The sequence below is a fragment of the Entelurus aequoreus genome, linkage group LG17, assembly GCF_033978785.1.
Source record: "Entelurus aequoreus isolate RoL-2023_Sb linkage group LG17, RoL_Eaeq_v1.1, whole genome shotgun sequence".
In the NCBI taxonomy this organism is placed as follows: Eukaryota; Metazoa; Chordata; class Actinopteri; order Syngnathiformes; family Syngnathidae; genus Entelurus; species Entelurus aequoreus.
The window spans coordinates 12,823,221-12,848,993 of NC_084747.1; the positions used below are offsets into that span (position 1 = coordinate 12,823,221).

The following is a 25,773-nucleotide window of genomic DNA, read 5'->3' on the forward strand; positions in this document are numbered from 1 at the left end:
AAAATAATACTGTCTTTTTTTTTAAAGAAATGGGATGTAGCAATAGGAATTGCTTGTTTGTGTGTTGTTCCTGCCCGGAAGGTTTAGAGTGACGCACCGGAAGAAGTGTGCCGGTTATGTGGTATGACAACTGCTGAATAAAAGTTCCCTGTGAGTAGGGTAAAGCTCAACCGTCCAGTTTGTAGAGTCATTGAAGACAGAACAAGTGTATCTGATAAAACAGCAATGTTGTGACACTCTTAAACAGGGCATCTACTGTACATGCATATGTGACAACAACATTGTCGATTTTTCTTTAATTTCTATCTCCAAATTATTTTGATAGCAAAAATGTTTTCGCGATAAGGAGCACTTCAATTATGAGCCATAAATGTAAGAAAATATGAAAAGGGTCGCTAGTTATTTAAAAGGTATATTATTTTTTAAAGCGCAGTTGTCGATTGTTAATGACCGGAAGTTGCACACTTCTGGCGCATGCGCACACACATCGAACAGTGGTAAAGCAGAAAGTCCAAGATGGCGGACTAAGCGGCGTGGCTTTCCGGAGAAGTTTCACATTTACGATCCTATAGATTCAAAAATAGCATCAAATACCTCAACTATTCGCCACCAAACGGACTTTGAGTGTGGAGCGACGGCGTGTTATCTGAAGTGAAGATTGAAGACGTGATAGAAGATGGACGACTACTGCTATGCTAAGATGGCGACGTCCGCTAAAAGAGAACATGAAAGAGAATCAGCGCCACCAACGGAGAACAATCTGAAAAGCGAAGATGAAGGTGAGTGTGTTGCGTTCCCTCATTTTAAAGCTATTTGAATTCCAAGCCCTAAAAGTAGAAATCAGCCGACTTTGTTGAACAATGTAAACAAAGAACCTCGATCCAAAATGTCGGAAATGTCTGTTAGAAGTTACCGCAGTAGTAAACAGTAGGCAAGCAACGATACTTGCTATAATCCTGCGTGAATCCGCCTTTATTGACCGTGATCCTGTGTGTGTGAGAATGTGTGTGTGAGTGAACTACTGTATTCGTCCTAACTGGGAGATTAAACACACCCACTAATTTAATCAGAAAAAGGCATTTGTACATGTCAATATTGTTGTACTAAAAACTCTGCAGACACTCTTTTTTTAAATCATTTTTGAGTTTGTGGATGAAAACATTTTGTCCCTGAAATAAACATTCAACTTGTTTAATGTGTTGGTACACATTATTTTACAGTACCTCAAATTCAAACTGCACTTTAATGTACTTTTATTAAAAATAAAACTCCACAATCGGGGCACCGCTTGCCTTTTTCCAAGCACTGGCAAAAAGTACTGACGTTTTCAAGTAATTAAAGAATATAAATAATTTATTATTTGAAAATATTGTTCAGTAAATGTTGACTTGAAATAAGAATCCTACATTATTTAGTACACCACTGATACTTTGTTTCCTGCAGAATGTTTGTGATGACAAGCAAAAAAAAGGAAAAAAGTTTGTTCTCTTTACCCCCACAAAATGTACAGAAAATAAGCAAAACTGTGGTCCTAAAACCAGGTATGGACCGAAACGTGGGTGACCTGTACCGTTACACCTCTAGTAAACACAATTATAGATATGAACAAAATGACAGTTGTCAGCTGTGAGCATATATTACCTCCATCAAACATGGCGGAAATGTCTGTTACAAGATACTGTGGTAGTAAATAGTAGGGATGCAACTGTACTCGCTATTATCCTGCACGGGACAATCTGCCTTTAATTAAACAAAAAAAGTGACATTAATCAAGATCGGATGGTATGCAAAAAATAATCGTGATAATTTTTTTGGCCATATTGCCCAGCCCTATTCCATCAGCATTTCAGTTCAGTTTCAGCATTTGGACAGTTTCTACAGAAATGAGTTATGTTCATACGTTGTATTTTTTGTTTAGCACTTAGCAATAGTGGTAGTTGCTTGATCTGCTCATCAGTCAGCTTCTAAAACTTGTAGCTCATCCTCCTTATATTCAGGCTAAAAAATATAAGGTTCTGGATCATAATTTGTCCCAAAGTATTCTTTGATGGCACTCATGAAGTCTGCCTTTATTAGTAATAGTTGGTGGTGTTGTTGAAGGAAATAGCGAACGTTGTGATGTGTCTGTGAAAATAATGCGGCCACCGTTTGCTTAAAATGATGAAAATACGTAAATATTACATGTTATTATGAATAGGCTTGGGTATCGTTTGAATTCGACCGATTCCGATTCTTTGTTTCGATTCCGATTACTGACGGTTCTCGATTCCGATTCTTTTAAGAGGTAGGGTCAAAAAAAAGTTTAGGATATTTTAAATGAGCTAGCTAACTTACAGTCTTTCTGAATGAAATAGTCTGACATTCTCCATCAATTTTAATTCTATTAACTTTTTATGAACTTTACTATAAATTCCTCACAGGGCTGTTTTCAACTAGAATATAAATATAAAATCTATGAACTTGAATATAAATATTATAAATTATGAATACATTTTCCCAGGGGTACACTTTCCTCAAGAGAGCTTTATTTTTGAAAACCTCATGAAAACACATTTACACATAAGTGTATGATGCTGCAGGAAACCTCATGAAAACACATTTACACATGAGTGTATGATGCTGCAGGAAACCTCATGAAAACACATTTACACATAAGTGTATGATGCTGCAGGAAACCTCATGAAAACACATTTATACATAAGTGTATGATGCTGCAGGAAACCTCATGAAAACACCTTTACACATAAGTGTATGATGCTGCAGGAAACCTCATGAAAACACATTTACACACAAGTGTATGGTGCTGCAGGAAACCTCATGAAAACACATTTACACATAAGTGTATGATGCTGCAGGAAACCTCATGAAAACACATTTACACATAAGTGTATGATGCTGCAGGAAACCTCATGAAAACACATTTACACATAAGTGTATGATGCTGCAGGAAACCTCATGAAAACACATTTACACACACAAGTGTATGATGCTGCAGGTACTTAAACATGTTACCATGCTCCCACTGATGGGCTAACCTGGTGCAGAAAAGCAAATAAACAATAAGAAACAACTTGCAAAACCCAGTCCAGATTAGCAGCAGGTACAGTATAAAATCAGAGGCAGTTCTTGTTTAGGAAAATGACCATATTCAGGCAGGATGCGTGAGCGTTCTGGACAGATAGTGTCTCCTGCTGTGGAAAATACACGTTCGCTGGGTGTGGAAGAAGCTTGAACGCATAAATAGGAGAAAGCTAGATCTGACAGCAAAGGATAAGTCTTTTGTTGGTTCCACCGGACAACCACCATGCAGCAGGGTCGTCAGACATAAGTATCGGTGAAACGTCCTGGTGCATCTGCAGCTCTCTCTCCACTCGTTTCTTGATGGACATGGAGCTCTGTTATTTCGCGGTTATTTCATTTTTTTTGTAAAGAAAAGCCACACTTTCGACCGCCGACACCCGCTATCCATGCTTGAGCTTGATTGACTCGCTCGGCTATGCTAACACTTCCGGCGGTGGGCGCTTCTTCGTTGGTGTTCAGCGGCTTCTTCTTCCGGTTTGGCGGACATATTTTTTTCCGGTCGGCGGACTGGGTATTGTCACGCCAATTCGTGACAGTATCGAAAATAGGAATCGAAATTTAAACTTTTGAACGATTCCGGGAGAATCGGAAAGTTAGTCCCGGTTCCAATCGATACTCGATACCCAACCCTAATTATGAATGTGCCTGTTATTACATTATATATATACTTACAGCGTGTATATAAAAAGTTGCTGGAAGCTTTTGGATATTTTTTAGAGTTTTTTTATAGGCGAAATAGAGTGCATCTCCATTACCTGCATTGTTAGCTGACTTTGCTAACGTTTATTTACGAGTTAGAATGAGTGATGGGCAGTAGTGCACAACAAGTAGCGACGCTATGTAGCTTAACTACAGTTCCCAGTAGCGTGGCGTTAGCTTCACTTCTTTTTGAACCCGTAGTGATTCCTGTAACTTAGCTATTTTTCGACCCATGTAGTGACATAGCGTCCATCAAACGCTACAAAGAGAGAAAATAGACTGCTAATCAAGGGCTGGGAAAAAAAGCCTGTTGTTCTTTTAGATTATATTTAAAATTGAGTTTTTGTGGTATTGTTTTTACGTTTTCTAATTAACAAATAATTGTTTTATTTATTTTGACTCCAAAATCACTCAAAATCATTGTGATTATTATGTTTTGCCATAATTGTCCAGCCCTAGACGAGGTATTGGAAAGGACTTCATGATAAACTATGTATCACGGTACTTGAGTCACGATACAATAGTCTACTGCAATATTGTGACATGGAGTTTTACTACGATTTTTACAAAGTTACTGAAAAATGTAAATTTAAACAGCTTAAAATAAATGTTTAAATATGTACACTAGATGCCAGTTATAATATATTGTACAAATTGTGTCAAAACCAAAGTAAATAAAATGATCATCGCAATTATACAGAAAGTGAATCACATTTTTTGCATTTAATATCTAAAAAAGTCCTCTACTTCTTAACTATAGACTTCTTTGAGATAGATATTATCTTTTTTAGTTTTGTGATGTTCACTATTTTGCCAAAAGTATTTGGCCACCAAGCCAAATGATGACAATCAGGTGTCCTAATCACTTGGCCCAGTGTATAAAATCAAGCACATAGGCATGGAGACTGTTTCTACAAACATTTGTGAAAGAATGGGTCGCTCTCAGTGATTTCCAGCGTGGAACTGTCATAGGATGCCACCTGTGCAACAAATCCAGTTGTGAAATTTCCTCGCTCCTAAATATTCCAAAGTCAACTTTATTATAAGAAAAGTGAAGAGTATGGTATGGTGTCAGAGGTCTTGCTCGTGATTGGTTGAAAAGGTATCTTGGTGGCAGAGAACAGTATGTACATATGAACAATGTGGATTCAGATAAAAAGATTATAACACTTGGAGTACCCCAAGGTTCTGTACTGGGACCAAAATTGTTTTTATTGTATATTAATGATATCTGTAAAGTCTTTAAAAAAACTCAACTGTCTTCTCTTTGCTGATGATACAAGCCTGTACTGTTCTGGGCAAGACCTTGGTCAGCTCCTAGAGATTGTACAGAGTGAACTCCACATACTAAAGCAATGGTTTGATGCCAATAAACTATCAATCAACCTAAATAAAACAAAATATATAATTTTTGGAAATAAGAAAAATAACATACAGTGTCACATAAGAGTTGATGATCTGGAGATAGAAAGGGTGTATTCTACAACATTTTTGGGAATCTATATAGATGATAAATTAAATTGGAAACTGGACATAAATATTCCCAAGACAAAGATGGCAAAATGATTGCTATGTTACATAAAATTAAAAACTCTGTAAATCAAAAGGCTCTTAACATGCTATATAATTATTTTGTACTCTCATATCTTAACTATTGTGTTGAAATCTGGGGTAACAATTACAAATCAAACATAAACTCTATGTTCCTACTTCAAAAGAAAGCCATTAGAATTGTAAATTATGCGGATTATCATGACCATACCAATGCTCTTTTCATTAAATTAAAAACATTAAAACTGCACGATCTTGTTGACCTCAACACTGCTATTGTGACGTATAAAGCTCATAACCACATGCTGCCTGGGTGTCTACAGGAGAGGTTCAAACCTAGGGAGAGTCCCTATGACCTCAGAGGTTCAGCTGTCTTTCAGCAAGCAAACATAAGAAGGAGCTTAAAAAGTAGATGTGTTTCTGTCAGGGGGGTTCATCTGTGGAACAGCTTGGATGATTCCTTAAAATGTTCCAGTTCCATTCACACATTTAAAAAACACTTTAAGACCAATGTCTTGGAAAAATATATCACTCTTGAATCAACACTGTAGTTAATACTATGATCAATGTTAATTACAAACTAAACGTGGGATATAAATAATAATGGAAGTATAATAGTTTGTATATAGTATATAATTGGTACAAAGGTTTAACTAACACGTGTACAGGGATATTTCACATGTCTTTACTGTGTATATAATTGAACAGTGTTTATGTTGTGTACAAGGTGTATTTATAATATGTTGTGCAAAGGAAATTTCATATTTTTAGGAAACTCATCTTGTATTTGACATTGTTTATAGGGTTAGGCGCAATAAGTGTTCAACTTCAGCCTAAACCCTTTCGGTCTGCAACATTTTCAATTTATGAATGTACAACTGTTTGTTTTTGTAAAGCTGTTTGTTAATTTTGTTGACCACTGACCGAATAAATAATAAACTAAACTAAACTAAGAGTTTGGGAACAACAGCAAGTCAGCCACCAAGTGGTAGGCCACGTAAACTGACAGAGAGGGGTCAGCTGATGCTGAAGCGCATAGTGCAAAGACTTTCTGCACAGTCAGTTGCTACAGAGCTCCAAACTTCATGTGACCTTCCAATTAGCCCACGTACAGTACGCAGAGAGCTTCATGGGTTGGGTTTCCATGGCCGATCAGCTGCATCTAAGCCATACATCACCAAGTCCAATGCAAAGCGTGGGATGCAGTGGTGTAAAGCACATTGCCACTGGACTCTAGAGCAGTGGAGACGCCTTCTCTGGACTGATGAGTCACACTTTTCCATCTGGCAATCTGATGGACCAGTCTGGGTTGGGAGGTTGCCAGGAGAACGCTACATTTCGGACTGCATTGTGCCGAGTGTGAAATTCGGTGGAGGAGGAATTATGGTGTGGGGTTGGTTTTTCAGGAGTTGGTGCTTGGCCCGTTAGTTCCGGTGAAAGGAACTTTGAATGCTCCAGGATACCAAAAATTTTGGGACAATTCCATAGAATGGCACTTCAAGTTCATATGTGAGTAAAGGCAGGTGGCCAAATACTTTTTTTTACAATATAGTGTATTTCAATATTGTCGAAGCAAATTTTTTCTACTTTCTGTGACTCTAGCTTAGCTTTTCTGAGTCTATGACAAGTCATGTAAACATTGATCCATCATTCTGGCAAGGCACTAAATGAATGGCCATGAAACACTACACACTAGGGTTGTCCCCATACCAATAATTTAGTACCGGTACCGGTGGTACTTTAACTTTAACTTAAATGTTTGGATACTTTTCCAAATAAATGTACACAGATAAGCCATGTAGCAGGTAAACCACATTTATTAAAGACAAAACACAAATTGTAGACATTTGTTACAAAATGTAGTCATTTCACTTGCATTAGTTGACTGCTAATTGGGCAGTTTTAACTGCACTAATATTTGGCATCAAGCCAAGCAGCTGTGTGCGCGTCTACGTATCTACATGTGCACAGCAGGGGAGCTGGTTAACTTATGAGAGTAGTATGTGTGTTTGTGAGAATGTCAACGTGTTGTCTGAGTGACGTCAGTGAGTGAGCGGGCGAGTAAAGAGAGAGCAGCAGGACAGGTGTAACAACTACATTATACCTGTCACTATTTAAACTCCTTGTGCAGATCTGAATGCTTATTATTTAAATGTTGACCTAAGTCTGAAGCAAAGGTGGTAATACTAATCACCACATTTGGCGAGGCGTGTTTTAAAGCAGCTGATGAGAGGGTAGTGTATGTGTGTGTGCACCTTTAAGAGTGGCATTATGTGGGGTGAGTGACGTGAGTAAGTGAGTGGGCAAGTAAGGAGAGGTAGTGGTAGCATGTGCAGGAGTGTTAATAGCATGGTGGATGTCCGGGTGTGCCCTGTGGAAATAATAAATAAAGTGAGCAAGTTGTAACTAATCGACGGCCTTGTCCTTCCGACCAAAGAGCGGAGCTTTATGGACCCAGTGTTACCCCAGACAAAACATGGGCCCTGGAGGGAACGTCTCCCCTGCGCTCCTCGACCACGGTCTGGGAGCCGATATACTGTACAACTCTACTACACGTACAGTACATAAAAGAAAGTGTGTTTTTGTTGTTTGTGTCTTGCAGACGTCCAGCAGCTGATCGGCAATCCAGAAGAAGTTTCCCCTCAGTTAGGGGGGAGCTCCACTTTGAAGCAGGAGACTCCACAACCACCCTGCATTAAAAAGGAAGAGGAGGAACTCTGCATCACTCAGGAGGGAGAGTGTCTTCTAGGACGAGAGGAAGCTGATCACACCAAGTTTCCACTGAGTATTCTCTCTGTGAAGACTGAAGATGATGAAGAGAAACCACAAGTAGACAACCTCTTAGCTCCACTATCAGATAGTGAGGCTGAAGACGAGGTTGAAGAACCTTTGAGCAGCGATACAGACTGTGAAGGTGATATGAGGACTCACACTGACAACAAACACTCTGAGTGCTCTTCAACGAAGAGAGGTAAAACATGTTTGAGCTGCTCAGTTTGTGCTGAAAGTTTTACTAAAAATTGCCATTTGACTCAACACATGAGAAGACACACAGGTGAAAAATCATTTAGTTGTTCAGTTTGTGGCGTAAGCTTTTCACAAAATAGCCATTTGACTCGACACATGAGAACACACACAGGAGAAAAACCATTTAATTGTTCAGTTTGTGGCGTGAGCTTTTCTCAAAATAGCCATTTGACTGCACACATGAGAACACACACAGGAGAAAAACCATTTAACTGTTCAGTTTGTGGCAAAAGCTTTTCTGTTAAGAGGAATTTGACTGAACACATGAGAAGACACACAGGAGAAAAAACATTTAGTTGTTCAGTTTGTGGCAAAAGTTTTTGTGGTAAGAGCAATTTGACTCAACACATGACAACACACACAGGAGAAAAAACATTTAGTTGTTCAGTTTGTGGCAAAAGTTTTTGTGGTAAGAGCAATTTGACTCAACACATGACAACACACACAGGAGAAAAAACATTTAGTTGTTCAGTTTGTGGGAAAAGCTTTTCTAAAAATAGCAAATTGACTCAACACATGAGAACACACACAGGAGAAAAAACATTTAATTGTTCAGTTTGTGGCGTAAGCTTTTCTCAAAATAGCCATTTGACTCGACACATGAGAACACACACAGGAGAAAAACCATTTCATTGTTCCTTTTGTAGCAATAGCTATTCAGTTAAGAGGAATTTGATTGAACACATGACAACACACACAGGAGAAAAAACATGTAATTGTTCAGTTTGTGGCAAAAGCTTCTCTGTTAAGAGGAATTTGACTGAACACATGAGAAGACACACAGGAGAAAAAACATTTAGTTGTTCGGTTTGTGGCAAAAGTTTTTTTGGTAAGTGCAATTTGACTCAACACATGAAAACACACACAGGAGAAAAAACATTTAGTTGTTTAGTTTGTGGCAAAAGCTTTTCTGTTAAGAGGAATTTTACCGAACACATGAGAACACACACAGGAGACAAAACATGTACTTGTACGGTTTGTGGGAAAAGCTTTTCTGTTAAGAGGAATTTGACTGAACACATGAGAACACACACAGGTGAAAAACCATTTAGTTGTTCAGTTTGTGGCAAAAGCTTTTCTGTTAAGAGCACTTTGCTTGAACACATGAGAACGCACACAGGTGAAAAACCATATAAGTGTTCCATTTGTGGCAAAAGCTTTCCATATAATAGCTCTTTGTGTCGACACATGAGAACACACCCTGGAGAAAAAAACATTTAGTTGTTCCGTGTGCTGTAAAAGGTTCCCACATAATGCAGACGCAGTAAAACACATAAGATCACACAAGGGAAAATAACCAATTAGCTGTTTAGTTTGTGGTATGTTGCTCATATGTGGCGACATCCACCCTACCCAGGACCTCCTCACTGCTTCTTTCACAAATATCTGAGGTATTCATACAAACTTGGATTATTTGGAGCATAATCTTATCCACTCATGACCCCATGTCTTCTCTGTATCTGAAACCTTCCTGAACAGTAAGATAGATGATGCTTCAAGTGCTTGGTTACTCCTTCTTCAGTCTAGGGACCTGGGGCCTCATGTGTCAAGTTTGTGCACGCTCTAAATCCTGCACTACACCCTTTTTCACTGCATAACTAACTGCCAACTTTTACTCCTCAGACTGATTGATTGATGTGCAAATCAGAGACATATGAACAATTAACCCCCAACACCCACAACCCAACCCCCACCTCCCTCGACATTCGGGCATAACAGGTTCAATCCGGCCCCCGAGATGAGTTTGCGAAGTGTAAAATGCAGCTGCATTTTTTAATGAAAGAAACTGCTGTTCTAATTGTGTCCACTGGATGTCGCAATAGCAATTATGTTAGGGAAGCATTGATACCGGGGCGAGTAAGTATACCAAGTAAGAGGTACACGGTAAAGCGGGGCTGTGACTCCTCCCCCTCCACCCAACGTAAAACAGGAGTAAAATAAGCAATCAGTAACCCCACTTAAAATGCAGCATGAGACACTGCACACTGATATAGTTCTGTGAAAATGATTGTCTTCTGTGCAAATGTAAAGAAAGTGAACAGTGTGTGATTTACTGCAATACTGTCAGTCTTTTAACTTTTTATTTGTGCTTTGTTGAAATTGTTCACACTTTGCACTGCTTTGATTTTCCTATCAATACACATTATGTCTAGAAGACAGGAAGTAACTCAACACTCTTGAATAGTTTCTACCTCAGTTTGTATGGTTTGTTGAGTTAGCACAGGATTAATATGTGGAAATGACAAATGAGGTAGTTGATACATAGAATAGTTTTTATTCATGCTTTATTTTGTTTTTTGTTCAATCCTAGATGGGTTGTGACTTAAAGTTTAATTGCTTTGTAGAAACACTGAGATTAAGTCTAAGTTCATTGTGTTCTTTAAGGTGTTTTTGAAAATGCACCATTTTTTTCCTTCTAAATGTTTAACTAACTTGAAGTGTTTTGTCAAGATGATTATTTGTGATATGTACATTTTCAGAATGTGCTTGTTCTATTTTGGGCCAAAGTAAAACAAAGAAAACAATCTGAAGTTGTCGTAGTCCTATTCTTATCATGCCATGATTTTACCCGTGCCACCCACGTGGAAATAGATTTTCCTCCATGCGGCCCCTGAGCTAAAATGAGTTTGACACCCCTGCTGTAATGTGACTCATGTGAGCAGGTTACTGTATAAACACATTTTGTTATAAGTTATAAAAATGTGTTCAGTTCTCAGAGACACATCAATGTCAGGCTGACAATCGCTCTTCCGCTTTCTCCAAACACGAGAACAAAGCAGCTCCTACTGACTTGTGATTGGTCAGACCGTGCCCATCTTAATCACATGGCTAATTTCAATATAATAAATTGCGATGTAACACAATTGAATATCTTACATTCTTAGACAGTAATGTGTTTATATAAATTTAGATTGGGTCCAATCAATCAAGCAATGTTTATTTATATAGCCCTAAATCACAAGTGTCTCAAAGGGCTGCACAAGCCACAACGACATCCTCGGTTCAGAGCCCACATAAGGGCAAGGAAAAACTCACAACCCAGTGGGATGTCAATGTGAATGACTATGAGAAACCTTGGAGAGGACCACAGATGTGGGTGACCCCCCCCCCCCCCCCATCTAGGGGAGACCGGATGCAATGGACGTCGAGTGGGTCTGACATAATAGTGTGAGAGTCCAGTCTATAGTGGATCTTTAATCTCTTTTCTAATGAGTTCGATTTTCTTATTAAAGAAATTCATAAAGTCATCTGCCGAGTGGGTGGCGCTACTGGGAGGAGTCCCTTGGTCTGTTAGCGATGCTACTGTACTGAACACATATTTAGTATCATTTTTGTTGACGCGGATGAGATTTGAGTAGTATTTAGCTTTAGCTAAGGTAAGCATGCCTTTATATATTATTAAAGACCTACTGAAACCCACTACTACCGACCACGCAGTCTGATAGTTTATATATTAATGATGAAATCTTTACATTGCAACACATGCCAATACGGCCGGGTTAACTTATAAAGTGCAATTTTAAACTTCCCAGGAAACTTCCGCTTGAAAACGTCGCGGTATGATGACGTATGCGCGTGACGTTACGAGGGCAAGGGAAGTGTTTGGACCCAATTCAAATACCTCTGTTTTCTTTGACAAAATTCCACAATATTCTGGACATCTGTGTAGGTGAATCTTTTGCAATTTGTTTAATGGACAATGGAGACTGCAAATAAGAAAGTTGTAGGTGCGATCGGTGGAGCGGCGGACTACAGCAACACCAACACCAGGAGGTTGTATTGTGTTTTGAGCAGGATAGCAGACGCACTACAGTGAGTAAGCCCGCCGCCGCATCTAAGTTAGCTTCTGTTTTTTTAGCTTCGCCAAGCTGAATATTATTAATCGTGTATTTACATGTTCATGGTTTAATATTATTTTTGATCTTCTGTCTATCCATCCAGTCAGGGTTTTTTTTAATTTAGTTTCTATCTGCATTTGAGACTGCTATGCTATCATGTTGGCTACATAGCTAGGTTAGCTTCTATTTTTTTTAGCTTCGAAAAGCTGAATATTATTAATCGTGTATTTACATGTTCATGGTTTAATAGTATTTTTGATCTTCTGTCTATCCATCCAGTCAGGTTTTTTTTAATTTAGTTTCTATCTGCATTTGAGACTGCTATGCTATCACGTTGGCTACGTTGCTAGGTTAGCTTCTATTTTTTTAGCTTCGCAAAGCTGAATATTATTAATTGTGTATTTACATGTTCAGTCACTGTGAATGTCCATTTCGCGTGCTCGACTCTCATTTTCAAGAGGATATAGTATCTGAGGTGGTTTAAAATACAAATCTGTGATCTACAATAGAAAAAGGAGAGTGTGGAATCCAATGAGCCAGCTTGTACCTAAGTTACGGTCAGAGCGAAAAAAGATACGTCCATCACTGCCTCTGTAGTCCTTCACTGTAACGTTCCTCATCTACGAATCTTTCATCCTCGCTCAAATTAATGGGGTAATTGTCGCTTTCTCGGTCCGAATCTCTCTCGCTCCATTGTAAACAATGGGGAATTGTGAGGAATACTAGCTCCTGTGACGTCACGCTACTTCCGGTACAGGCAAGGCTTTTTTTATCAGCGAGCAAAAGTTGCGAACTTTATCGTCGATTTTCTCTACTAAATCCTTTCAGCAAAAATATGGCAATATCGCGAAATGATCAAGTATGACACAGAATGGATCTGCTATTCCCGTTTAAATAAAAAAAATTCATTTCAATAGGCCTTTAAACTATCACTCCATGCTTGATGGAAAACCTCAAGTTTAGTTGCGCGCCATTTGCGTTCCAGCTTTCTACATGATAGTTTAGGAGCTCTAGTTTCTTCTGTAAACCAGGGGGTACGCCTTTTAGGGGCCCTTTTTAGCTTTAGCGGTACTATACTATCAATGGTTTCGCGCAAGGCGTCATCAAAGTTGTTAGTGAGGTTATCAATATGTTCATACAATATGTTCAATATGTATCAATATGAGGTTATGCTGTTTGTAATGAGGAAAGACGTTAATGTGTCTTGTTTTCATGTTTGCATTTAAGATAGTTGGCATTTAGCATGATAGCTGTTAACTTGCGATTAACATGCACCTGGGGATAGGTTGATTGGCAACACTAAATGGAATGGTGAATGTGAGTGTGAATGTTGTTTGTCTATCTGTGTTGGCCCTGCGATGAGGTGGCGACTTGTCCAGGGTGTACCCTGCCTTCCGCCCATGTGCAGCTGAGATAGTCTCCAGCACCCCCCGCGACCCCGAAAGGGACAAGCGGTAGAAATTGGATGGGATGGATGGATAGTAATGTTAAGTGCCTAAGATGGTAGTTATTGATTAGCAGTGCGATGAGGGCTTTCTGCTGGTGAGTGATTAGCACTACAGTTAGAGCCACCTATCGCTAGGTAGAAATGAGCAGTTTCACCAACATTTTTATGTGAAACCATATTACTAACTGTCTGGTGTTTTACAGGATTCATGGAAGTTTATTGTCATACCAGCACACGATACACATGAGATGGCACACAATTTAGTAGCATGTGAACAATAGGATTGGTCCTGGTGGAGATCTACACTCTTAGTGCTTTTCTTCTTTATTCAGAGTAATCATTTGACTTTCTAAAGGTTTTTAACTAAAACAACTAAGTAGGTTGAAAAATATTTCTGTGTTTCTTGTAGTATTTAAAATGTAGGTGATTTTTGTCTTCGATGTTTGCCCTTTTTCTGGTTTTAACAACAGCCATCGAAAAAGTCTGTGCACGTGCTTGTATATATATATTTTTTTATTTTCAAAGAGTCGTTGTCGATTATTTAATGTTAGATACAAGATTAAAATGCTTTTATTTTGAAAAACAACTGCTGTGGTGTGGGAAACGGAAGTTGCTGGCTTATAGCGCATGCGCAAATGTACGTAAAGCGAAGCAAAAAGACGAAGACTGCATGCTATGGTTGTTCGGAGATTCTTTGAATTCACGATCTTAAAGTCAAATATCAACAAATATCTCAATTCATATTTTCCAAAGTAACGAAACGTGCATTGAGTTTGGAGCGATATCTGAAGTGAAGATTGAAGACGTGATAGAAGATGGACGACTACTGCTATGCTAAGATGGCGACGTCCGCTAAAAGAGAACATGAAAGAGAATCAGCGCCACCAACTTCCAGCAAATCACCAACGGAGATAAAGACGAAAGATGAAGGTGAGTGACTTGAAGTTTTGTCGTTTGAAAACTATTTGAATTCCAAGCCCTTAAAATCGAAATTAGCCGACATTGTTGAAGAATGTAAAGAAAGAGCCGCCATGATTGTTAGCTTGAAGAATTTGAGTTTGAGTTTATTTCGAACATGCAAGCATACAACATGATACATCACAATTTCCAGTTTCTCTTTTCAACATGTTCGAAAAGGAGTAGGAAGAAGCAGAGCTTATTTAATCCTACCCCTTTTCTATACATAACAGTTGCTAAAACTTTTTGTTCACTTCCTGTTCACTTTGTAGTTCAGGTTCTTCATCACGTACACAGCTACTTTTCCTCTATTTGTGTTGGTTCTGTTGATGTAGTTTAGTTCATATTCTTCCAGATCAAAATCTATTCCTTTTTTTATCATCAATCCATGTTTCTGTGACAGCAATCACCTTGAAGGGTTCGTTGATGTGTTCCAAAAAGTTCTTAATGTTGTTGTAGTTTGCATACAAGCTTCTGCTATTAAAATGAATAATTGACAATTTGTTATCACATTTATTGTTGCCATTATATTGATCATCTGTATAATAAAAACAATTACTGATGTGGGAGAAAAATGTTGTATCTGGATCTATATCATTTTCCAAATCCTGCTTTTTGTGATCTTTGTTGCAGACATTTTTTTAGTTCCATATTTTCTTGTTCAACAATCTTTGATGTTGTTTCAATAATCTCTATAAGTGTAGGTGGATGCAATCCTGAATCTAGGTCCTCTTGTTTAGTCGTCCCTTGGAACATAGTAGTGTCCATGCTGAATTTAGGTGCTTGTTTTCTGTCAGAGTCCATTATCATCGTTGTTGTGGTAGCTGTGTAAACTTGAAAAATTGTCCAGGTCTTTGATGTCATGGACAACAAATACTCTTGCTTCTGGACTTCCATTCAGCTTGATGTAGATTTTACAGTTGGCGCTCCAAGTTCCCTGGATTTTCCCCTGCTTTCTCAAGTTGCATGCTTTCTTGGCGATTCCAGCATTATGTTTTGTGAGATGCTCATCCATGTACACATTTGTTCCCTTCAACTTCTTTCCCTGTCTCAGCAATGCCATTTTAGACTTTCTGTTTTACGAGTTTCACGAGCACGACTGGAGTGGCGTTGTTGTTTCTTCCGTTCAGTGGGATGCATGTTTCGATGGTATTAATGTCAATTTCAATTTCTTTTGATTGCAGAAAGTTGACCACTTGCTGTTCTGCTGAGACCATATCCATTTCATCTGGTTCACCTTCATTATTCACAGCTTTCGCATAGGATCTTGGTTTAATTCGGTGCCCTGTCACGATGATATCATTCACTCGTTTATCCTGATCCATTTCATCTATGATATTCCTCAGCATGTTGTTGTCTTCTTGAAGGGTCTTCATTTGTTTGCTCATTTCAGTGGCTTCATTATTTCTGGAGTTGTTCTCTTTTTTCATTTCTTTAATTTCTTCTTTAATTTCTTTTATATCATCTTTCCATCCATCCATCATTTCTTTCCATTTTTCTATCATTTCTTCTTTAAATTCCTGGAGTATTTTTTGTAGTATCCCTTCTTGATTCCCATCATGTTCTGTATCAGTCTTTCCTTTAGCTTTTGGCATTGCGGCAGTCGCTGACGGCAGTTGCTTCTTTAGCGACTTGCGGCACTTTTAACTTGTTTTTTCAACAATTCCGTACCTTGCGCCGTTCAGAGATCAATTTGAGGTGTCAGCCTGTCAACTTATATCACTCTGCGACGTCTGAATCACTTTAAAGCAGCTGTAAACTCGCCGTAGCTTTTGATTGCATCAAGGCCATTCGAGGGAGTCAAATCGTAGATTAAGATGTTGTTTTCCTTCGAGCAGTCAAAACAATGGTCCGTGCTGGCTCTCTCAGCTAGGCTAACGGCTCTTCCAACTCGCCTTATTTCAGCGTATCCGTGCCTCTCAACTGACCAAAATGAGATCGAAGATGCAGGGTGACTCTCCTGTGGCTGTGATCGCAGTGGCAGTGGAGTTCACATCAGAGGAGATGAAAGAATACAAAAGTCAAATTTAGAAACTAAAAGCAAAACAACAACTCTGTTAGGCTCGTTTGGTGTGTTTTTATATTATTGAGGTAAGGTGAGTATTTAGTCACATTTAACAAAGTCTCTGTACAGTTTGTCGTGTCGTCAAGTAACAGAAAAGAATGGACGTGTTCAAGTCGCGAGCAACGACTCGTTAGCAGCGTGTTTTGAAGACTAGCCTACAGTTGTTTGGTCGATGTCTGAATTTTTTCATCAAAACAGAAGAGTTCCTCATTTATGAATTGTATTTCCTTGTTCTTAGTAGATAAAGGGAACTGCGAAAAATGTCAATATTGGCTTTATTTTAACAGAACATCTTACACTACATTAAACACTCACAGTCAAAGAACAATTTTACAAGGTTCAAATATAAATTAAAGGGCATTAAACACATTGGGCTCAAAGAAAAATTTACAATTTTCCATATTACATATAGTCTGCTATAATCAAGGATTAGATTAGAATAGAACATCAAGTTTTACAGACATTCTATTAAATTATTCATGATTTGAGGTTGCCACTCCTGGTCTGTGCTTTAAGAAAAATAAAATGTTTAATTATTAATTAAGTACTAAAAACCAAAATATGGATAAATGTACACAGATAAGCCATGTAGCAGGTAAAACACATTTATTAAAGACAAAACACAAATTGTAGGAATGTGTTACAAAATGTAGTCATTTCACTTGCAATAGTTGACTGCTAATTGGGCAGTTTTAACTGTGCTAATATTTGGCATCAAGCCAAGCAGCTGTGTGCGCGTCTACGTATCTAAATGTGCACGGAAGGGGAGCTGGTTAACTTATGAGAGTAGTATGTGTGTTTGTGAGAATGTCAACGTGTTGTCTGAGTGACGTCAGTGAGTGAGCGGGCGAGTAAAGAGAGAGCAGCAGGACAGGTGTAACAACTACATTATACCTGTCACTATTTAAACTCCTTGTGCAGATCTGAATGCTTATTATTTAAAGTTAAAGTACCAATGATTGTCACACACACACTAGGTGTGGCGAAATTATTCTCTGCATTTGACCCATTACCCTTGATTACCCCCTGGGAGGTGAGGGGAGCAGTGAGCAGCAGCGGTGGCCGTGCCCGGGAATCATTTTTGGTGATTTAACCCCCAATTCCAACCCTTGATGCTGAGTGCCCAGCAGGGAAGGTCATGGGTCCCATTTTTATAGTCTTTGGTATGACTTAAATTTTGACCTAAGTCTGAAGCAAAGGTGGTAATACTAATCACCACATTTGGCAAGGCGTGTTTTAAAGCAGCTGTTGTGAGAGTAGCGTATGTGTGTGTGTGTGCACCTTTAAGAGTGGCAGTATGTGGGGTGAGTGACGTGAGTAAGTGAGTGGGCAAGTAAGGAGAGGTAGTGGTAGCATGTGCAGGAGTGTTAATAGCATGGTGGATGTCCGGTTGTGCTCTGTGGAAATAATAAATAAAGTGAGCAAGTTGTAACTAATCGACGGCCTCGTCCTTCTGACCAAAGAGCGGAGCTTTATGGACCCAGTGTTACCCCCGACAAAACATGGGCCCTGGAGGGAACATCTCCCCTGTGCTCCTCGACCACGGTCTGGGAGCGGACAAACAGGAAAGGTGTAAAGCAACCCTTGCAGAGCGGCGCCTTCCTGTTTAAAGTGTCACCTTTATTGTTAGTTTAGAAGCCCAAATACCTCCATATTGCACTTCACGCACCCTCTTTATTAACCGGTAGAATTGTCCTTTGTTGCCTTTCTTCCTCTCCACCATGTTATTGCTTGTATGCACTTTGTGTGTGCGTTTTGACACACTCAACATCATGCGCCTCGGCTCTGTAGTCACCGCCACACAGCGGCATTCAGATGAAAGAACGGTACCGGTACTTTTCAAAGGTGGTATAGTACCGATTTCAATTGATTAGTACCACAATACTTTATTAGTAGCAGTATACTGTACAACCCTACTACACACACATACAGTACATAGAAGAAATTGTGTTTTATTGTTTGTGTCTTGCAGACGTCCAGCAGCTGATCGGTAATCCAGAAGAAGTTTCCCCTCAGTTAGGGGGGAGCTCCACTTTGAAGCAGGAGACTCCACAACCACCCTGCATTAAAAAGGAAGAGGAGGAACTCTGCATCACTCAGGAGGGAGAGTGTCTTCTAGGACGAGAGGAAGCTGATTACACCAAGTTTCCACTGAGTATTCTCTCTGTGAAGATTGAAGATGATGAAGAGAAACCACAAGTAGACAACCTCCTAGCTCCACTATCAGATAGTGAGGCTGAAGACGAGGTTGAAGAACCTTTGAGCAGCGATACAGACTGTGAAGGTGATATGAGGACTCACACTGACAACGAACACTCTGAATGCTCTACAAAGAAGAGATGTAAAACATGTTTGAGCTGCTCCATTTGTGCTAGAAGGTTTAATAACAAGAGCCTTTTGACTCGACACATGACAACACACACAGGTGAAAAACCATTCAATTGTTCAGTTTGTGGCAAAAACTTTCCTCTAAATTTTCGTTTGACTGAACACATGAGAATACACACAGGAGAAAAAACATTTTACTGTTCAATTTGTGGTAAAAACTATTTTTGTAAGAGCCGTTTGACTCGACACATGAGAACACACACAGGTGAAAAACCATTCAGTTGTTCAGTTTGTGGCAAAAGCTTTTCTCAAAGTTCTGATTTGACTGAACACATGAGAACACACACAGGTGAAAAACCATTTAGTTGTTCAGTTTGTGGCAAAAGCTTTTCTGTTAAGAGCAATGTGATTGAACACATGAGAACGCACACAGGTGAAAAACCATATAAGTGTTCAATTTGTGGCAAAAGCTTTTCCGTTAGGAGTAAATTGACTCGACACGTGAGAACACACACTGGAGAAAAAACATTGAGTTGTTCAGTGTGCTGTAAAAAGTTCTCACGTAATGCAGATGCAGTAAAACACATAAGAACACACAAGGGAACATAACCAATTAGCTGTTTAGTTTGTGGTATGTTGCTCATATGTGGTGACATCCACCCTACCCAGGACCTCCTCACTGCTTCTTTCACAAATATCTGAGGTATTCATACAAACTTGGATTATTTGAAGCATTATCTTTTCTACTCATGACCCCATGTCTTCTCTGTAAAAACCTGCACTACACCCTTTTTCACGGCATAACAAGCTGCCAACTTTTACTCCTCAGACTGATTGATTGATGTGCAAATCAGAGACATATGAACAATTAACCCCCAACACCCACAACCCAACCCCCACCTCCCTCGACATTCGGGCATAACAGGTTCAATCCGGCCCGCGAGATGAGTTTGCAAAGTGTAAAATTCAGCTGCATTTTTTAATGAAAGAAACTGCTGTTCTAATTGTGTCCACTGGATGTCGCAATAGCAATTCTGTTAGACAAGCAAATAGTTTATACCGGGGCGAGCAAGTATACCAAGCAAGAGGTACACGGTAAAGCGGGGCTGTGACTCCTCCCCCTCCACCCAACGTAAAACAGGAGTAAAATAAGCAATCAGTAACCCCACTTAAAATGCAGCATGAGACACTGCACACTGATATAGTTCTGTGAAAATGATTGTCTTCTGTGCAAATGTAAAGAAAGTGAACAGTGTGTGATTTACTGCAATACTGTCAGTCTTTTAACTTTTTATTTGTGCTTTGTTGAAATTGTTCACACTTTGCACTGCTTTTATTTTTGTATCAATACACATTATGTCTAGAAGACAGGAAGTAACTCAACACTCTTGAATAGTTTCTACCTCGGTTTGTATGGTTTGTTGAGTTAGCACAGGATTAATATGTGGAAATGACAAATGAGGTAGTTGATACATAGAATAGTTTTTATTCATGCTTTATTTTGTTTTTTGTTCAATCCTGTGTGGGTTGTGACTTAAAGTTTAATTGCTATGTAGAAACACTGAGATTAAATCTAAGTTAATTGTGTTCTTTAAGGTGTTTTTGAAAATGTACCATTTTTTTCCTTCTAAATGTTTAACTAACTTGAAGTGTTTTGTCAAGATGATTATTTGTGATATGCACATTTTCAGAATGTGTTTGTTCTATTTTGGGCCAAAGTAAAACAAAGAAAACAATCTGAAGTTGTCATAGTCGTATTTTTAAGTTATCATGCCATGATTTTACCCATCCCGCCCACGTGGAAATAGATTTTCCTCCATGCGGCCCCTGAGCTAAAATGAGTTTGACACCCCTGCAGTAATGTGACTCATGTGAGCAGGTTACTGTATTAACACATTTTGTTATAAGTTATAAAAATGTGTTCAGTTCTCAGAGACACATCAATGTCAGGCTGACAATCGCTCTTCCGCTTTCTCCAAACACGAGAACAAAGCAGCTCCTACTGACTTGTGATTGGTCAGACCGTGCCCATCTTAATCACATGGCTCATTTCAATATAATAAATTGTGATGTAACACAATTGAATATCTTATATGCTCAGACAGTAATGTGTTTATTTAAGTTTAGATTGGGTCCAATCAATCAATGTTTATTTATATAGCCCTAAATCACAAGTGTCTCAAAGGGCTGCACAAGCCACAACGACATCCTCGGTTCAGAGCCCACATAAGGGCAAAGAAAATCTCACAACCCTGTGGGATGTCAATGTGAATGACTATGAGAAACCTTGGAGAGGACCACAGATGTGGGTGACACCCCCCTCCACCCCCATCTACGGGAGACCGGATGCAATGGACGTCGAGTGGGTCTGACATAATAGTGTGAGAGTCCAGTCCATAGTGGATCTAACATAATAGTGAGAGTCCAGTCCATAGTGGGGCCAGCAGGAGACCATCCCGAGCGGAGACGGGTCAGCAGCGCAGAGATGTCCCCAACCGATGCACAGACGAGCGGTCCACCCCGGGTCCCGACTCTGGACAGCCAGCACTTCATCCATGGCCACTGGACCTTTGCCCCCCTCTCCATTGTGGAAGGGGGGGGGCAAAGGAGAAAAGAAAAGAAATGGCAGATCAACTGGTCTAAAAGGGGGTCTATTTAAAGGCTAGACTATACAAATTAGTTTTAAGATGAGACTTAAATGCTTCTACTGAGGTAGCATCTCTAACTGTTACCAGGAGGGCATTCCATAGTACTGGAGCGCGAATAGAAAACACTCTATAGCCCGCAGACTTTTTTGGGGCTCTTGGAATCACTAATAAGCCGGAGTTCTTTGAACGCAGATTTCTTGTCGGGACATATGGTACAATACAATCAGCAAGATAGGATGGAGCTAGACCGTGTAGTATTTTATACATAAGTAGTAAAACCTTAAAGTCACATCTTAAGTGCACAGGAAGCCAGTGCAGGTGAGCCAGTATAGGTATGTGTATATATATATATATATATATATATATATATATATATATATATATATATATATATATATATATATATATATAAACGTAATATGATCAAACTTTCTTGTTCTTGTCAAAAGTCTAGCAGCCTCATTTTGTACCAACTGTAATCATTTAATGCTAGACATAGGGAGACCCGAAAATAACACATTATAGTAATGGAGACGAGACGTAAAGAACGCATGAATAATGATCTCAGTGTCGCTAGTGGACAAAATGGAACACATTTAGCGATATTACGGAGATGAAAGAAGGCCGTTTTAGTAACATTCTTAATGTGTGACTCAAACGAGAGAGTTGGGTCGAAGATAATACCCAGATTCTTTACAGAGTCGCCTTGTGTAATTGTTTGGTTGTCAAATGTTAAGGTGGTATTATTAAATAGATGTCGGTGTTGAGCAGGACCGATAATCAGCAGTTCTGTTTTTTGGGCGTTGAGTTGCAAAAAGTTAGCGGACATCCATTGTTTAATTTCATTAAGACACGCCTCCAGCTGACTACAGTCCGGCGTGTTGGTCAGCTTTAGGGGCATGTAGAGTTGAGTGTCATCAGCATAACAGTGAAAGCTAACACTGTATTTGCGTATGATGTCACCTAGCGGCAGCATGTACATGCTGAAGAGTGCAGGGCCAAGAACCGAACCCTGGGGAACTCCGCACGTTACCTTAACATACTCCGAGGTCACATTGTTATGGGAGACGCACTGCATCCTGTCAGTAAGATAAGAGTTAAACCAAGACAAGACTAAGTCTGACATACCAATTTGTGTTTTGATACGCTCTAATAAAATATTATGATGGACGATGTCGAAAGCAGCACTAAGATCAAGAAGCAGCAACATAGATGACGCATCAGAATCCATCATTAATAATAGATCATTAGTCATTTTTGCGAGGGCTGTCTCCGTAGAGTGATTTGCCCTGAAACCGTATTGAAAGGGTTCACAGAGATTGTTAGACACTAAGTGTTCACTTAGATGCTGTGCAACAATCTTTTCGAGGATTTTCGAAATAAAGGGAATGTGGGACACCGGCCGGTAGTTTACCATGAGGTCAGGATCGAGGTTAGGTCTTTTGAGCAGAGGAAGAATAACTGCTTTTTTGAATGCTAGGGGAACAGTGCCAGAGGAAAGTGATACGTTTATAATATTTAGCACTGATGGCCCTAATATTACAAAAAGCTCCTTCATAAGTTTCCCAGGAAGTGGGTAAAGTAAACATGTTGTTTGTTTTATCCCACTTACACGCCTCAACAATTCCTCTAATGTTATTTCATCAAAAAGAGAGAGTCTATTTTGGAGGGCAATATCCGTCGTACATACAGTCATATTAATGTGTTAATAGAACCCAGTTGTAGCTGGGATGCGTTGTCTTTAATCTCTTTTCTAATGAGTTCGATTTTCTTATTAAAGAAATTCATAAAGTCATCTGCCGAGTGGGTGGAGCTACTGGGAGGAGTCCTTTGTTGGGTTAGCGATGCCACTGTACTGAACACATATTTAGTATCGTTTTTGTTGAGGTGGATGAGATTTGAGTAGTATTTAGCTTTAGCTAAGGTAAGCATGCCTTTATATATTATTAAACTATCACTCCATGCTTGATAGAAAACCTCAAGTTTAGTCGTGCACCATTTGCGTTCCAGCTTTCTACATGATAGTTTAAGAGCTCTAGTTTCTTCTGTGAACCAGGGGGTACGCCTTTTAGGGGCCCTTTTCAGCTTTAGCGGTGCTATACTATCAATGGTTTCGCGCAGGGCGTCGTCAAAGTTGTTAGTGAGGTTATCAATATGTTCATACAATATGTTCAATATGTATCAATATGAGGTTATGATGTTTGTAATGAGGAAAGACGTTAAAGGCCTACTGAAATGAATTTTTTTTATTTAAACAGGGATAGCAGATCCATTCTATGTGTCATACTTGATCATTTCGCGATATTGCCATATTTTTGCTGAAAGGATTTAGAATAGAACAACGATGATAAAGTTTGCAACTTTTGGTCTCTGATAAAAAAAAGCCTTGCCCCTACCGGAAGTAGCGTGACGTAGTCAGTTGTTCGCCTCCTCATATTTTCCTATTGTTTTCAACACAGCTAGAGCGATTCGGACCGAGAAAGAGACGATTACCCCATTAATTTGAGCAAGGATGAAAGATTCGTGGATGAGGAACGTTAGAGTGACGGACTAGAATGCAATGCAAGACATATCTTTTTTTGCTCTGACCGTAACGTAGGTACAAGCTGGCTCATTGGATTCCACACACTCTCCTTTTTCTATTGTGGATCACGGATTTGTATTTTAAACCACCTCGGATACTATATCCTCTTGAAAATGAGAGTCGAGAACGCGAAATGGACATTCACAGTAATTTTTATCTTCACGACAATACATCGGCGAAGCTCTTTAGCTACTGAGCTAACGTGATAGCATCAGTCTCAAATGAAGATAGAAACAAAATAAATAAACCCCTGACTGGAAGGATAGACAGAAGATCAACAATACTATTAAACCATGGACATGTAAATACACGGTTAATAATTCTCAGCCTGGCAAAGCTTAACAATGCTGTTGCTAACAACGCCATTGAAGCTAACTTAGCAAGCGGACCTCACAGAGCTATGATAAAAACACTAGCGCTCCACCTACGCCAGCCAGCCCTCATCTGCTCATCAACACCTGCGTTCCAGCGATCGAAGGCGCGACGAAGGACGCACCCGATCACAGATGCGGTTGGCGGCTAGCATCGGCTGGCGCGTCTGCTATCCAAGTAAGTTTTCTTTGTTGTGTTGCTACAGCCAGCCGCTAATACACCGATCTCACCTACAACTTTCTTCTTTGCAATCTCCATTGTTCATTAAACAAATTGCAAAAGATTCACCAACACAGATGTCCAGAATACTGTGGAATTATGAAATGAAAACAGAGCTTTTTGTATTGGCTTCAATGGGCTACCGATACTCCTGTTTCACTGGCTACGTCACGCGCATACGTCATCATCCAAAGGCGTTTTCAACCGGAAGTTTAGCGGGAAATTTAAAATTGCACTTTATAAGTTAACCTGGCCGTATTGGCATGTGTTGCATTGTTAAGATTTCATCATTGATATATAAACTATCAGACAGCGTGGTCGGTAGTAGTGGCTTTCAGTAGGCCTTTAATGTGTCTTGTTTTCATGTTTGCATTTAAGATAGTTGACATTTAGCATGATAGCTGTTAACTTGCGATTAACATGCACCTGGGGATAGGTTGATTGGAAACACTAAATGGAATGGTGAATGTGAGTGTGACTGTTGTTTGTCTATCTGTGTTGGCCCTGCGATGAGGTAGCGACTTGTCCAGGGTGTAACCTGCCTTCCGCCCATGTGCAGCTGAGATAGTCTCCAGCACCCCCCGCGACCCCGAAAGGGACAAGCGGTAGAAATTGGATGGGATGGATGGATATAGATGTTAAGTGCCTAAGATGGTAGTTATTGATTAGCAGTGTGATGAGGGCTTTCTGCTGGTGAGTGATTAGCACTACAGTTAGAGCCACCTATCGCTAGGTAGAAATGAGCAGTTTCACCAACATTTTTATGTGAAACCATATTACTAACTGTCTGGTGTTTTACAGGATTCATGGAAGTTTATTGTCATACCAGCACACGATACACATGAGATGGCACACAATTTAGTAGCACGTGAACAATAGGATTGGTCCTGGTGGAGATCTACACTCTTAGTGCTTTTCTTCTTTATTCAGAGTAATCATTTGACTTTCTAAAGGTT

At 39.5% G+C, this 25,773-nt stretch overlaps 1 protein-coding gene across 2 annotated transcripts in view; it reads left to right on the forward strand.

Moving 5' to 3' along the window:
- The first annotated feature begins 515 nt into the window (after positions 1-515).
- LOC133632368 (gastrula zinc finger protein XlCGF57.1-like) overlaps positions 516-25,773 on the forward strand; it is a 90,065-nt gene continuing 64,807 nt past the window's right edge. The window contains exons 1-2 of one of the 2 annotated variants that reach the window (XM_062024756.1): positions 516-779; positions 7,934-10,668. In XM_062024756.1, coding sequence (XP_061880740.1) covers positions 677-779; positions 7,934-9,579 — 1,749 coding nt within the window. In that variant the 5' untranslated portion in view covers positions 516-676 and the 3' untranslated portion in view covers positions 9,580-10,668. Of the gene's footprint in view, positions 780-7,933; positions 10,669-25,773 lie in introns of those variants that run through there. The other variant, XM_062024755.1, reaches the window with a different exon arrangement.